General features: G+C 40.9%; 2 protein-coding genes across 2 annotated transcripts in view; both read left to right on the top strand.

Moving 5' to 3' along the window:
* The window catches only part of LOC121955901, a 21031-nt gene extending 15123 nt beyond the window's left edge, over window positions 1-5908 (top strand). The window contains exons 13-19 of the mRNA XM_042503984.1: window positions 194-296; window positions 350-1146; window positions 2530-2626; window positions 3095-3202; window positions 4415-4903; window positions 5041-5606; window positions 5710-5908. Coding sequence (XP_042359918.1) covers window positions 194-296; window positions 350-1146; window positions 2530-2626; window positions 3095-3202; window positions 4415-4903; window positions 5041-5606; window positions 5710-5908 — 2359 coding nt within the window. The remainder of the gene's footprint in view (window positions 1-193; window positions 297-349; window positions 1147-2529; window positions 2627-3094; window positions 3203-4414; window positions 4904-5040; window positions 5607-5709) is intronic.
* On the top strand, window positions 5835-15287 carry si:ch211-241j12.3 (uncharacterized protein LOC566552 homolog). Its single transcript, XM_042502912.1, has 8 exons — window positions 5835-5993; window positions 6974-7096; window positions 7209-7337; window positions 8229-8421; window positions 9034-9158; window positions 10339-10529; window positions 13494-13627; window positions 13743-15287. Exons 1-8 carry the CDS (start codon window positions 5931-5933, stop codon window positions 13973-13975), a joined length of 1191 nt encoding a protein of 396 aa, XP_042358846.1. The 5' UTR covers window positions 5835-5930; the 3' UTR covers window positions 13976-15287.

Genomic DNA, 15287 nt, shown 5'->3' with positions numbered 1-15287 from the left:
AAACATGCACTGCCCCACCAAAAAAAAAAAATAGTATAACTAAAACTAGCATAAATAACAAATGGACTTTCTTGTCTTCACTTGGGAGTTGAGTGCAAAGACTTTGGATTTGTAACTTTCAAAACAATGACTTGGTCCCATTTCTGGTACTGTTACACCAGTTTAACAGTGTTTGTTTTTATTTATCCATCAGGTGTGCGACTCTGAGGAAACTGCTGATGTCTTCAGGGCCTGTGGCTGTCAGTGACCTCCAGATGGCCCTACAGTGGCAGTACGAGCTGTTGCGGAGCAGCCATGTCGATAATTCCTCTGACGGTGCCACAGAGAGAACGGCTAAAGATGTTGAAAGCTCGCTAAATGTGAAAATGGAAAGGAAGCAGCTCGTCTTCTCGGAGCGTCTCATTCGGCTGCCGTTTCTAGGACGGTGGCAGCTGAGGACAAACCCCCCTCCCTCAGCTCCTTCGACTCCGGCTTTGATGGAGCTGGGAGCAGCCAGCTGGAGGCCTGTGGAGGGAGGGAAGGACTGGAAGGTCTGCCTAGACTGGCTGGGACCAGGGAATCTGTGAAACCTGCTATGATCCAGCCTCAAATCCACACTGAGAACCTCTCCAGTGTTTCAGACTCTGAAGATCACGGAGAGGAGTTTGACCTGGGCTCTGTGGGAAACTCCTCCAGGGCCAGCATTCAGATCATCCCCAAAGTAACCACAGATTCCCTTAATTTCGAGATTAAAGTGAAGCGCTCAGCTGCGCTACCCAATAACCCCTGGCTTAGCTTGCCTGTAGACGATCTGGAAAACTCGTACACAGTGACCATCACGCAGAACCCAACACCTCAGAGAGACCTGCAGCTCCTGGATCCCTCTGACCCTTGCATTGAAGCCAACCAGTCCAGCAGGTCTCGAGATCAGCCCACACAGACGGAGGTTCTGAGCAGCGCAAAGCCCAGAGAGCCTCAGGACAGGGACTGGACTCTACAGTTGCAAAGCAGTTTGGAGGATCCTGAACTAAGTCCCATTCGCAATGTCCTCTCCAGCACCATTACAGAAACGGGAAGAGACAAGTCCATGTGCACCACAGAGGGAAACCCGACTCTGCTCTGGGATTCTTACGATCTCCATGACCAGAATCAGGATGCTGTTGATGGGTAAGGCATCTTTTTCATCTGCCACCACAAACAGGTTTCCTGCAGATCCTCAAAAATTTTATAAGGCATTGAATTCATTAATGTAAAAAAAAAGGCCTTTATTGGTATTAAATTGACTTAAATTCATTTTTAAAATGCTCAGACATGGGAAGTCAGAATTTTTTTAATTGTTTTTTTTTTAATCTCAGATGCCATTATTGTAAAATCTCAAAATGATCAGCAACATCCATGTTTTGTTAAATAATTAAATACATTTCTTTTCTTAAACTTGTCATGATGGGAATTCAGAAACCGTCCAGAAATGCCAGATATTTCCCACTTCGATTGATAAACTGAATAGATAGTTTTATGATGATATAATATGTTCATTTTCTTCCATGTGTTCCACTCTAAAAATGATTGAGGGTTTTTCAACATTTAACATCTAACTTTTTTTCAAATGTCACGTTTTTATGCTACAATACGTAATTGATCAAATCAATCTGATCTGATCAGCTCTGAACGACTGACAGATCAGTTATCCACCCTGCGAGTGACAAACTGCTGCTATGGAAGAAATAGCTCATAAGAAACTCCACCTGGGCTGCTTTCACAGGCCTGCAGAAACATCCAAATTAAGAGAGGGGACACAGAGTGATACAAAGAGACATAAACGTTAAAAAGGGAAAAAAAAAGGGAAAGTTTGTTCTTTGACTTTAATTTGCCCAATAAAGTGGATAAAATTAGCACTGATAGCATTAGGACTGGCTCCAACATAATGGATGACATGGCATAAAAAAACAAAGCTGGCTAATGATATGCTTCCCATTGGCCTTACTAGTTACTACTGTAGTTAGTATGCTAGGTAAGTGGGCTTACTGAAGTTAGCTGCTCATATTAAAGCAGGTAAACTCAGTTTAATCCACTCCTTACATTGTTGCTCTTGGGTTTGGGGCTTTTGTAAAGCCGTGAAAATACTCAGAATACAGTTTTCTATTGGGGCAACAAATCCCTGTGATATGTGTTGAAATCCAAAGCTTCACAGACCTGCCAGAGCTAAAAGACATTTTCACAGCAGATTTTTGGTATATCATAGCAGCAAAAGCACAGATGTAACTCTTAACAAAATAACCATGACATGAGCTGTTCATACCACAACAATTAAGGCTACAGCAACAACACCAATGACTGAATTGACTTGATTCTTGATTCAAGATCTGCATTATCCTTACTATGTAAGGTGCTGTAGATGTTTATGAGTTGGAAACATTTAGAGACTTTTGCTTTTGGTCATTTTTAAAATGTTTTTTGGTTACTTGTCACAGATGAAGCAAAGTGGTTTCAGATGGTTAATTTGGCTAAGAGAAAGTACCAAATGGCACTTTTCCTGCTTTTCTTTTCCAGTGAAATCGATCTCTCCCTAACTGACTGGGAGGTGAAGGAGCAGGAGGATTTGAGGAAGGTGGAAAAGATCCTGGACAGGGCTGATGAAATACTCGAGGTAAGAGGTGCGGATGATTGCTGCCATTAAGGGCTGCAGCTGGTGAAAATTTTCACTTTTGTAAAATCAATCACACACACACACACACACACACACACACACACACACACACACACACACACACACACACACATACAAGCATGTGCATTATAAAAAAGCAAGACTTTGTAAAAAATTAAATATTAAAAATGCTACCGTAAATGAGGAAACACCAAAGGCAGGATAAAAACTAAAGATAAATAGATAAAAAAAAATAAATAAATATAATAATAAAAACTATAAAATAAACAAATGAAATAATGAAATGACATACCATCTGGTAAAACGGACTAAAATGTATCAATAAATAGTCAATAAATATATAGGTAAAGTTCAATTAAATGCCAAACTAAAAGGGTAGATCTTAGTAAATTTAATGATTTTTTTAGATGATGTGACCAGCAGTCTAATAATCGTGTTGCTCTACAGAAAGAAGAAAACGTCCTGGCTCAGGAGGCGGTGCTGGAGGCTCTGCTGAGGTCCGAGGACAGACACAGTCAGTGGCCGCTGTGGGACAGTGAGGACCAGCTTGGTGTGGTACGTTAAGCACGCTGGAGATCAGGTCAAAAATGTAATACTATGTTGGAAGGCCACTCATCAGTGACCTTTAGTCATATATTGCAAATAGATTTTATCAGATGGGTTCAGTATTTTCCTTTTCCTTAATCCTCTAGGGTATTTTCTAAGATTCTTGTATGATTTGCACAATGCTTCTCAGATCAAAGTACTGGCCAAAGTGAAACTGTTAACAGTAGTTAGGGGTTTTTTGCACTACTGAAAGTGGTGCTGTTTTTGATCATTGGTCATCCCATCATCTTTTAATTACTCCAACTAGAAGATTTCTTTTTCTTTTTTTAAAATATAAAAGTACATAAGAAATTCTAAAGAAAACAAACAAATTTATAGAAAACAAATCCATATTCTTTCATGGATATGCACCACAATCTACTCTGATTTACAAGCAGCCGGTTTGCTCTCAGACACCCATACAGTGTGTAAGTGAGTCTCATGCACATGATGTGTGATTTACTTCACGATCTGTCCACAGTAGCAATGTACTCCATGTAGTCTCTCCACTTGGTTCAGCTGAAAGAGATTTGTTCATAAGATGCAACTTTTTGTCAACTCTGCGAAGCACTCCTCAAAAGAGGGCTCACCTGGTTTCCTCCACTTTCTCATTATCATTTGCTTTCCCTCCATTATACTGGTATGAAATAAGCCCTTGGCTCCACAGTGAGATATCATTTTTGGGTTACTGCCTCTGGCAAAATTCAGAGTTAGTCCAGTTTTTTTTTTAATGCATTCATGAACCTTTTACCGAATAGTTCTGGGTCATGGGACATTCCCAGAGTAGGTGCCCTAATAGGTCCCCTTTAAAGAAAGATACAGTACAGACTACAGTTTGCATTTTTCACAGGATATTGCAAAAGAGGTAACCTGGACATACCTGTTTTGAACACGGTGCACTTTATAGTTACTTTGAGTACTTGTTTAAGACAGGTCAAATATGAGTCATTGTTGACTTAGGTAATGGTGGAGTAGTCGGCACTGCCAGACTTGACTTATACAAAGGGATTCCTGTTGGTTTCTGTCCACTTTCATAAGTGTACCTGTAAAACGCGTGCTTTGTTTGTCAGTCACTGTGGCCACAGAACAAATGTCTGCTTTCATAGAACTACAGTTTAGACACCCACGGAAAACCTGCAGTGTTTATTCAATAAGCTTTACCTGCCTCTGCTCATTTTTTAGATGTCCTCCAGCGAGCTGGCTGAAGCCGGTGTTATCGGCCTCGAGGATTACCTCGATCCCGCAGAATCCGACAACCTCAGTGAACCCACATCCACCATATCTGCCAGTGAAACTAAAGCTTCTGAAGATGACATCCACTGCTTTGAATCTGCCACGGGAGCAGACGCAGTGCCATTTTACAGGAGGCCGGACCTGCTGACGGAGCTGAGACAAGTCCAGGTCCTAGATGAGCTTATCATGGAGGAGAACATAAAGATTCATGAACTCAGAAAAGAAAACCCCAAGGAGGAACTCTCTGAGAGTGATCCTCTGGATACAAACGGGCCGTCGAGTTTTAGCAAAGAGAGGGAGACTTTTCGATTACAGCTGGAAAAGGAGAAGAAGGAGGTGGAGAAGCTTGAGAAGAGTTTGGACACAGAACGTAAAGCAAAGAAGCAAAAAGACAGAGCTAGAAAGGTTGTAAAATGTTCTATAATGGAGGGGCCACAAGTGAGAATAAGGAGGACCAGGCACTGTGTTATGAACTTTTATCAGGTAGTTTGACCAGATCACAGAGAAAACATTTAGCTTTAGTCCAGAAAGATTTAGTCCAGAAAGATTCTCAGGCCCATGATACTTTGGTCCAGGATGATTCTCAGGCCCATGATACTTTGGTCCAGGATGATTCTCAGGCCCATGATATCCATAAAACTGAAGATATTCAGGTAGTCTTGGGTCCTGATGTTGCCGAAGAGGCTGAACCACAAGACTTGCTTCAGCTTCCAGATTCACAATGTGAGGATGATTGCTCCAAAGCTGAACCATCAGCATTTAGTGAGACTACCTTGAATAGTACCTCTGATTTGAAGCAACCTCTTGAAGAGTCTGGAATCCAACTCCAGGGATGTATCGATGGGAACAACTTGAGTAGATCTGACGAAAACGCTTCTTTAACGTCTGAAACGAGGCCTGATGACGGAGTGTTTGACCCAGGCGGTAAATCACGCCCTCCTCCTGTGCCGAAGCCAAGAAAGATTTCACTTCTTGTCAACAACAAGCTCGTCGAACAAGAGCCTCCTCATTTCACAGAGCCGCAGAATCCGGCTTGCCCCACAATTGCTCAAGATCAAGACTTTGCACAACTTGATGCGCTGCCGGAGAATGTGGCTCCAGCCATCAGTCCTGGCTTTGTTCTCAATCCAAATGTGAAGGAGCACAGCAACAACAACAATAATAAGCATTCATTAGAGCAGATGAGTGAAAAAAGCTCTAAAGATGAAGAGGATGCATCAGCAGTGCCTGAACGTTTGCTGCAGACGGATTGGCAACCAGCAGAGGAAGTCCAGACTCTGGAAGATGAGCACCCACAGCAGCCGCCGGCCCCCCAGCTGCCTCCTGAGGAGTCTCTGGAGAAGACGAGCCGAGCGAAGACGAGCCGAGCGAAGACGAGCCGAGCGAAGACGAGCCGAGCGAAGACGAGCCGAGCGAAGACGAGCCGAGCGAAGACGAGCCTGATGATGTTCAGAGCTTTGAGGACATGAGGATATCAGGCTCTGGGTCACCTGTGATTCAGACACAGCTCAACATCAGCACGAGAAAGGTAGAACTGTCTAGGCCTTAGTTTAGATCTCTGAATGCATCTCAGGTGCATCGAACTACACTTAAACCCAGTCTAGGGTTAGAGGTACAGATATCTTTCTGGAAAATGAATTTGGTAGAAATTAAAGCCACCTATTAGAATATTACTTCAGTAAAAGTCTTAAAAGTGTATTTACAGTAGAAAAGTAAAAAGTAGAGTTACGATATTAATTGTACTTAAAGTCTCCGGGAACCCAAATCACCAAAAACTCTCTTAATATGTAATTGAGGGTCTTGCATGCATAATAAAAAGCATGTAAACAAATCAGACATTAGCCTCAATCCAAATTTGAAACATTATCATTTTAGGTTTTTCAGTTTTGTGAAGCTGGGTTGATTTGGTCACTATTCTGCACACAGTTGCTGCAGCAGACTGTTGCCAGGAAACAACTCCTGTGTGCAACTCCCTCTAAAACCACCAGCTCAATTTTGTTTTTTTAAGTGTAGTTTGGCCTTTTGTTCACACAATAACGGCGTTTTAGAGGGCCTGGAAACACAAACTTTTGAAACTGGGTTCCAGAGTGAAAACCTTTTGAAAACACCGCCCCTTGTGTCACCGTGTCAACTGGCAATGCACAGATTCTGTGACAGTGCTGGCGTCACGGCTGCGATCTGCTCATGTACGAGGTGATTTTCTAAGGTGTGTCATTATAAAGTGACACCGCCAACCACTGGCCTGGCATGCATACTTATGCAAAGCGCTTTTTGTTGGAAAGGAAAGGAAAGATTTTTCCGTTTTTAGTAGGGCCATTTAAAGGTCGTCTGAAAGTGGCCTTAGTCTGTATGCTATTTACAGTAGAGGCTATATGGAATATGGTCTCATTGCACATACAGAGTTAAAACAGTCATGAGCCATAAGACTGTCAAAAACCTGATTGTGCATAGAGTTGCCAACACTGTTAGCATCCACATGTTCATTTATTTTTCTTTATATGACTGCAGGTGACAGATTTCAAGACCCCCATAGTGCTGGACACAGGGTCTGGTTTGATGAAAGCAGGATTCGCGGATCATGACCTCCCAAGTGTTATATTCCCAACAATTATTGGGATGCCAAAATACGAGGTAAGGGCGTAAACTGAATGTATTACTCTTTGTTCTTTACAAAAATGCTTTCTTGTCGTGATGTGGTTTTGTCTCCGTGCAGCCTTTGTGATCAGACGTTGTGTCTCTGCAGGAAGTAATGAATGGAAGTATTGACAAGGAGACCTACATCGGACAAGAGGCTCAGCACATGAGAGGAGTCCTGATGCTGAAGCATCCCATAAAGAACGGCATCATTCGGAACTGGGATGACATGGAAAAGGTAAGCAGGGCTGTGTATGCCTGATATCACTTCAAGTAGAATTAGAGTGTTTCTATGAAAAAAGCAGGTTTGGTTTTTTTCATTTTTCAAGAGAGGGGGGGGAAACCTTCAAACAGCCGGAACCACCTGCTTTATGTTCATAGTTCGAGTAGATTAGATCCAGTGAAGCTCATATACGTTCGATATCAGGGTGCTGCTTTGGCTGTGTTCATGCATATGGCAATTTGGCAATACTGTATTTTTTTGTTTAATCTTGGGATTTCCATCTCAGCTCCTACAGTAAGTCTAAAATACACAGTGAAAATTTAATAGTTACATTCAGACTGTTAAGTGCAAAAAATGCTCCATTGAAACCCATTCAAACTGCAGTTTTTGATCCCACAGCCATCAAAGCATAAAGACATGCATTGTATTATTTCTGGGTGTCATTCGGGGTTTTTGCCTTGGAATTTATCATTTTTACTATTTTCCACCTCATGATGTCACTTTTTTACCATATTTGGCATTATTGGGGGTTATGGCATTATGAGAAAAAACTGGCATTTAAAGGGTTTAAATTCTGAAGATTAATGAATATTTGAAATTAGGACTGATGTTGGTTAGGAATAAACTCAATGAAACCCCTCTTAAAACCATTTCAGGTGCCTTAAATGATAAGAAAATGTGGAGATCGAGTAGCTGCAGTCGCCTTATTTAGCAGCAAAGAGTGAAGGCGGGCTATATTTTTTTTTCTGCAGTGGCAAAGTTTTCTTTGATTTTCTATCTTGTGGTACCTGCTTCCTCCTAGCTCACAAACTGCCAACATATTTGGAGGAGCAGGATGAAATGGTTTGTGACTTTGAAGTGTCTTGTTACATAGATTTACTTATAAACAGAGGGCTTTGATTTTAGATTTGGCATCACACGTTCCAGCAGCTGTGCGTGGATCCAGACGATCACCCCGTCCTGCTGACAGAGGCCGCCATGAACCCGCTGGAGAACCGTCAGCGCACGGTGGAGATCATGTTCGAGTGTTTCAATGTTCCCTTCACGTACGTGGCCATGCAGGCGGTGCTGGCACTGTACGCAGCGGGGAGATCCTCCGGTAATTTGGCCAGTTAATCTGTCTTTTAATACAGTTTACCTAACCCTTAAAAATCTGGACAAATTGACTTGATTTCTTTTAACAGAACATAAGAAGCAGGAAATGAGCAACTTAAAAAGAAATGGCTCAGAAATTAGTAAAAAAGTACATTAAAAATTTCCTTAAAATTTGTCTTTAAAAAAAGGAAAAAGAAAGTTTGAAAAAACAACAACAACAAAGAAATGACCTGGAAAAAACGCTTAAAAAATTAGAATAATTTTGAAACACAATTGTATATATTTAATTGTTTCTGATTATTTAAAGCTTTTTTTTCCTTTTTTTCCCTTGACATTTTTGCATAGCTTTTTTAAAAATCATTTTCGAAATCTACTAATTTCTTACATTTGTGAAACGTATAACCAACTAACTGATTACATTTTCACATTTGACATACATGTTTTTCGAAAGAAATCGCACTACTTTGCTCAGAGTTGAAAGGTTTAAATAATTGTAAATAAAAAACGATGTCGCTCCAGGTTTCAAAGGGTTAAACCACCTTTTTAAAGCCTCATTTCCTTCTTAGATCAAAAAGAAAATATGATGATTGTTCTGCCTTTTTTTGCTTGTGTGCAGGTGTGGTGTTTGACTCTGGAGACGGAGTGAGCCACAGCGTGCCCGTGTTTGAGGGATACAGTCTCCCTCACGCGGTGCAGCGCTTCCCTCTGGCTGGTGTGGACGTTACCATGCATCTTAAAAAGGTACCACTGGCTGTTTTTTTGCGTCTTACACAGTTCAGGGGCGGTGATGTCGATGGATGACACTTCAAATCGGCACTTTTGGGTGAAGATATGAGGTCTGAAAAAATCTGGTGAGATCATTGAGGGGAATATTTAACCCTTGTTGCACAGGGTCAGTTGAAGGGTCAGTGGACGTGTGGACGTGTGGACATGCATTGTTGAATCTGTCTTTGGTCATACTTTGATCACTACATATTGCAATACTGATAACGACTACAACAATAACTTTAATTGCTTTTGTCTTCTTTTGTACTAAAACCAGTATTGTACACATGTCAAATATAAAGTACAAATATATGTTATTGTATTTTTTGGGGAGTTTTTTCCCCCCTCCGAACCCTCTTTGTAGTATGGTAGAACAGAGAAACACAACAGCTCTTTATCCTAACACACACCTCAAACCCCAAGAAGTAATTAAAACAAAAATAACAAAAAACCTCTGAGAAAAACAGCATTGAAAACATAGTCAAGACACTTACTCCAGGAAATAATATGCAGTGAGGATCAGATTTGGTCCAGAGAGGTCCGATATTCACACAGGAAACGATAGGCTGCCATGTTTTGTAGAAACTGACAGATGAGCCTCTCAGGGAATATTTCACCTTTTTTTAGTGATAAAAAGTGTGCTAAAATCTTATGATATTGCCCTTTTCTGACTGTTTTTTATTTCTCTAACAAGTCTCCTCCTAAAATATTTTACGCAGCTTATACGTGTAGACGTGGTCTATCTATAAGTCTATAAGTTCTTAATAAAAAAAATAAAAATAATAAAGATTATCTAAGCAGCAGGGGGAATTGAACTGTCTTAATGTGTGTTCTGTACCATAAAATCCTGTCCAGAAAAATAAAGAGGCATTAAATCAGACAACCAGGATGTGGCGGATTTAGGATTCGGTCTTTTTCAATGTAACAAGACACGTCTCCAGGCAAAGAGTGAAGTCAAAGCAACAACAGAGTTTCTTAGAGAGACTGACCAGTGCAGGGGGGGACCCCAAAGACAGCTATCAAGGGGCCGTGTTAAAAAGTGATATTAAAGACTTTACTCAATGTATTAAAGAAAAATACCAAAACTCTGCTTATTCTGGACAAGAGAAGAACAGTAACTGTCAGTTGAGCATTTTGCCGTGTCTCTGCTCTCAAGCTCCTGCAGGAAAAAGGGGTGTGCATGCGCACCACAGCAGAGATGGAGATCGTGAGGGAGATGAAGGAGAAGTGCTGCTGTGTGGCTCTCGACTACGAGGCCGAGCTGAGCCAGGGGGGGCCGTCCAGCAGAGATATGCATTACACCATGCCCGACGGACAGATCGTCACACTCAGCTCCGAGAGGTTCAGGTAACTGTGTGTCTGCACAGCGTGTCCTGCTTTACACGGAGACTCTCTTCAATGAATGGGCTCCTGACGGAAATCAATATTAACGCTAGAAAAGTTAGAAAAGCGAGACTTTCTGTACTGTGTATCGTTTTTTTTTTTTCTTCAAAAAAGGATTTCTATTTCCACACTTCTCTTAAAACAACAAAAAAAAGAAAATTAAATCTGTGTCACGTGAGATCAAAAAGTTAGATTTGGGCCATGGTTGCTTGTAAATGTGGCCTAAGATTGGAAAACAACCCCTAAATATTAACCCTTTGAAACATTGGCAAATTGGTTTTATTTTGTCAAAAACATGGAAGGATGGCAATGAGCAACTTAAGAAAAAAATGGCCCAGAAATTAGCAAGAAAATAATAAAAAGCACAAGAAAATTAGGAGTAAAACTAACACAGAAAAATGGAAAAGTAATAAACAAAAATGCAAATTACCTGAAAAAAAACTGCTTAAAAATAGCAAGAATTCTGCAAAAATAATTTTAAATACACAATTATGTTAATGACATGTCGAGGTCATTTTCTACATCTTCTAATTTCTTGCATTTTGCAGGACATTTCCTCCCATATTTTTTAAAAGAAATCCGTTTGCTCAGGATTCAAAGGTCTAAATGCTTGCGAAAGAGAAGAGAAGAGAAGTGATGTTGATCCAGGTTTCAGTGGGTTCACATGTCCACATAGTTTTTCATTTATGATGTAAGATGCTACTTTGAGCTAAAGGCTGAGGAACAGCTGCGAGCACGGTGCGAGACTCACTGCGGCTCATACTACCTCATGTGCGTAGAAAAATTAAGCAAAAAAGAAGTTCGCCTGCAAAATTACAGCCGGGTTAATGACACGTGGGCATCGGCTGATTTTGTTCTCACCTCAGAAACAGCTGATCGGCTGTTGGTCACGCTCTTCAAACATGTTGAAACACGTCAGTGTGTGATGATGTCACAGGCTGTTGTCTCTTCCGGCAAGATTAAATATTTACATATTAACAGCTGCTGGGACAGAAATCAGTCTTACACCCCGCATGCTTATTAATAGGTGAGCAGTTAACCAGCTGGCTGCAAATGAACATACAGTATTCCCTATTTCTATAAAATAAAAACTGGGACACTCAATTTTCATAGTTTATTATTTTAATAATAGTTGATGAGGATGAAAGGGTGTCAGTTCCATCGTTTTTTTTTCATACATTTGATCAACTAATTAGTAAATTAACGGCTTAAAAAATTCTCTATAGCCTTATCAAATAATTACGTTTTGAATATGTTTCAGATTTAGTCACAAGATGTGTATTTACAAATTCAGGTAAGAAACTACTGATGAATCACAGATTTGTGCGTAAACACGGGAGTAACACGTAACTTGTGTTGAGTTAACTCGTGCTACACCTTTAGGCCACAACAGTAGTAGAAAATTTAATTTTTTGTAATTTCTCAAAGTGGAAAACGGCCTTTAAAAGAATTTCTCACCTGGAGCTTCTGGCCAGTGTGCTGAGCCTGTTGGCCACAATTTAGATCATTCAATCAGACTTCACCGTCAAACTGAACATCCAACTGCAACTGATCTGGCTGAAAACAGTTTTAAAATGATTCAGGGGCCACCAGTTTGGGGCCTAATCTGTACGGTGTCTGCCTGGCTTCGGTTTTGTTGAATAATGTTAAATTTCCAGCTGCAGATCCAGAGCAGCAGAGAGTTTTGTTTCTGCAGCTGCTGCACACATGTCAGACTACTGAGGATGTTTTCAGAGCAGAGCCGTTCAGAGCATGTTTTAGACCAGATTTTGCTAATAACTCCTAATCCCATACTTACAGAACTACACAGGCTCAGAGTCTTTCTGTTCCTCTCTGTGTAACACTTCAGCGGCCACTTTTCCGTCAGATATCGTGGAGTTATTTTATGGAAGGAAAATGTGCATATTCTTGTTTATCTTATCTGGATCAAGAATGATCCGTCTATAAGGGACGGCTGTGGCTCAGAGGTAGAGTGGGTCGCCCTCGGCTCCTCCGGGCGACATGTTGAAATATCCTTGGCCAAGATACTGAACCCCAAATTGCTCCTGATGCCGCATCATCAGAGTGTGCATGTGTATTAATGGTTACTAGCAGGTGGCACCTTGTACAGTAGCGTCAGCCACCAGTGTGTGAATGTGTGTGTGAATGTGTGTGTGAATGGGTGAATGTGACATGTCCTGTGAGAGCGCTATACAAGTGCAGTCCATTTACCATCTATGAGCAGATGTTAACTCTTTTTAAATGGTTATTTGCTCTTTAATTTTTTCACTTATACTGTGAAATTTTGATTGTTTTAGCAACTAAATGCATTGATGTTTTGATTGCCTGTATTTTACCTTTTTTTTCATTGTTTTCTGGGTGTGGTTTTCATATACACAAGTATAGGTTTCTACTAGCGGTCAACAGATTATGGGCCTGGCCGATCATCGGGGCCGATATTTGGCATTTTGCTTGTTATCTGTATCAGTGTTTTATTTTAACGATCACCGATAAAATTGATCTAATTAAATAGTGCAAAGAAAGTGTCAGCATGGGAGGAACTTCTTTGTGAAACCTCAGGGAGCGATTTTTATTCATTACTTTGTATTTCAATTTTCACTTGACTTTATAGAAGAAAGTTGTTGGGAACTTTATGATGTATAGGATGTTGGACAAACAAAGTTTTGTGTTGTAGTTTGTTATATTCCAAATTCTAAATATTGACAGAGATTTTCATTTTTATTGTTAATGCATATCTGTTCCAAACTATAGTTATCCATCTCATTAAGTACTAATAATCAGTATCGGCCCTGAAAAAACAATAGTTTCTACCCCCCCTCACACTTTTCTACATGTTCTGTGCCCGTTCTGACTGTATTATGTGAAACTGCCGCTGCCTCTCATAACAGCTCACTCAAACTGCTCTTCCACGTCCCCTCGCTCACTCAGGGCCCCCGAGATTCTCTTTAAACCAGAGCTGATTGGACGAGACCATTACGGGATGCACGAGAGCGTCTTCAAGTCAATCCTGAGCTCAGACATTGACCTGCGGCGCTGCTTCCTGGGAAACATCGTGCTGTCAGGTAACGGTTTGTTTCCGCTGTTACACAACAGTCAGAGATCCAGCTGTGAGAGCAAATCTAAACTAGCTCCAGTTTATTTCTGAATGTTTTTTTTTTGTTAAATCTCCCGCTGCAGGTGGGAACACTCTGCTGGCCGGCCTCCCCGAGCGGCTCCAGGCTGAAATCAAAGAGCTGGCTCCCACCGACATGGAGGAGTGCGTCTGCGTCACCAGCCCCAAGGACAGAGACTTCTCGGTGTGGAGCGGAGGGGCGGTGCTGGCCAGCCTGCCCACCTTCGCTCATGCGTGGATCAGTCTGGAGGAATACGAGGAGCACGGGCCGCAGATCGTCTTCAGGAAGTGCTTCTGAGTCGCAGCGCTCCTGTAATGTACCTACCTAAATTTACAAAGTGCAATATACACACAGCTCTGACACGGTGCCGTGGCTTCATCTGAGCCTACTCCTTTTCAAATATTTGTCTTTTTTTACGTATGGATGAGTCTTCAGTTTGACCTCATTGCGGATCCCCTGAGATCTTACAATCAGATTCCCGTCAGTCAGTCCATGTGATTGTCCTTCAAACTGTCCCTTTAATTGTCTTAAAATGTCCTGTTTTTGGAGTGTATGTCTGTGTCTCAAATTTAAGTCTATTCATGTTTGTGGTTCAGGGACTAGAATTGAAGCCGGACTTTAATGAACGTCTGCCAACCTTGTCTCCACGATAAGAGAACTCAATGTGCCGACCCCAAATATTAATATATATCTAATATCAAATTATGGTGTATATTTATACAAAAACTTAAAAGTAAATTTGGTTTTTACAACAATTTAAATGTAATCTAGTATAACAAATCTTTTTTTGTGTTTTAGACATGGTGAAAGTTGCTTTATTTAGAGTTGGTTCAGTGCAGCTGTGCAGCGTTCACATCTTCTTATAACAGCACTAAATTATCTTTATGATGGATTATTAGGGCCGCTGTTAGGAAAAATGATAGTTCTCATAATATCATGACATAATTCTTACAGGTTTCTTACAGGTTTGTCTTTTTTTTGTACGCGTAAGACAATGCGGAATATATCTTGTCCTATCAGTGGCCCTAATACACATCGAAGATAAAACATAATTGTATGTGAATCTTTCCTGTCAGAAAAGTGAACTGAAGAGGAGAAAATGTGGATTTGTGGGATGTGAAGTTCTAGTAAACAGTTATAAGTCATTTGTCATATTTCATAACATGTCGATGCCCCACTTGAGTCGAGTTAAATTTTGGGATGGATTGTATGTGGCTGTTTCAGAGAAGTCCAAGATGAGAGATGTGAAGTAGAGTATTGGTGTGGAGATGCTTGATCACCTGATCTCAGTCTGCTGAATGGTCAGGTGCTGTTGAATGCTTCTGCTGCAGGTGCATTATTTGTAGTGAAAGTTGAAATATTTTCTCTTTGAGTGCAATGTGTTTGTTTGTCCTAACGTATCTTCTGATTTAAGAGCCTGTGTGGATTTTTAACACTGCGCAGTAGTGTTGATTTGTGTGAAAGGTCTTCCAAAGGTGCCAAAACTGCTGCACTTCTCTCGACATTATGGATCCTGAAAACCCATCTGCCAACCCTGTATATTTCTACTTTTTTTCTTTTTTGCATGTATTTATTTTGTTGCATGCCATTTAGTTGCACCTTCTTTTCT

The sequence above is a fragment of the Plectropomus leopardus genome, chromosome 16 (assembly GCF_008729295.1).
Source record: "Plectropomus leopardus isolate mb chromosome 16, YSFRI_Pleo_2.0, whole genome shotgun sequence".
Taxonomy (NCBI): domain Eukaryota; kingdom Metazoa; phylum Chordata; class Actinopteri; order Perciformes; family Serranidae; genus Plectropomus; species Plectropomus leopardus.
This window is presented reverse-complemented; position numbering and strand designations above follow the sequence as displayed.

Excerpts from the sequence above, each read along its gene's own strand:
- si:ch211-241j12.3 (XM_042502912.1), top strand. The coding sequence starts at position 5,931 with ATGAGGATATCAGGCTCTGGGTCACCTGTGATTCAGACACAGCTCAAC. Across the intron at positions 8,422-9,033 it reads CGCAGCGGGGAGATCCTCCG|GTGTGGTGTTTGACTCTGGA; the intron begins GTAATTTGGCCA and ends GCTTGTGTGCAG. Across the intron at positions 13,628-13,742 it reads GGGAAACATCGTGCTGTCAG|GTGGGAACACTCTGCTGGCC; the intron begins GTAACGGTTTGT and ends CTCCCGCTGCAG.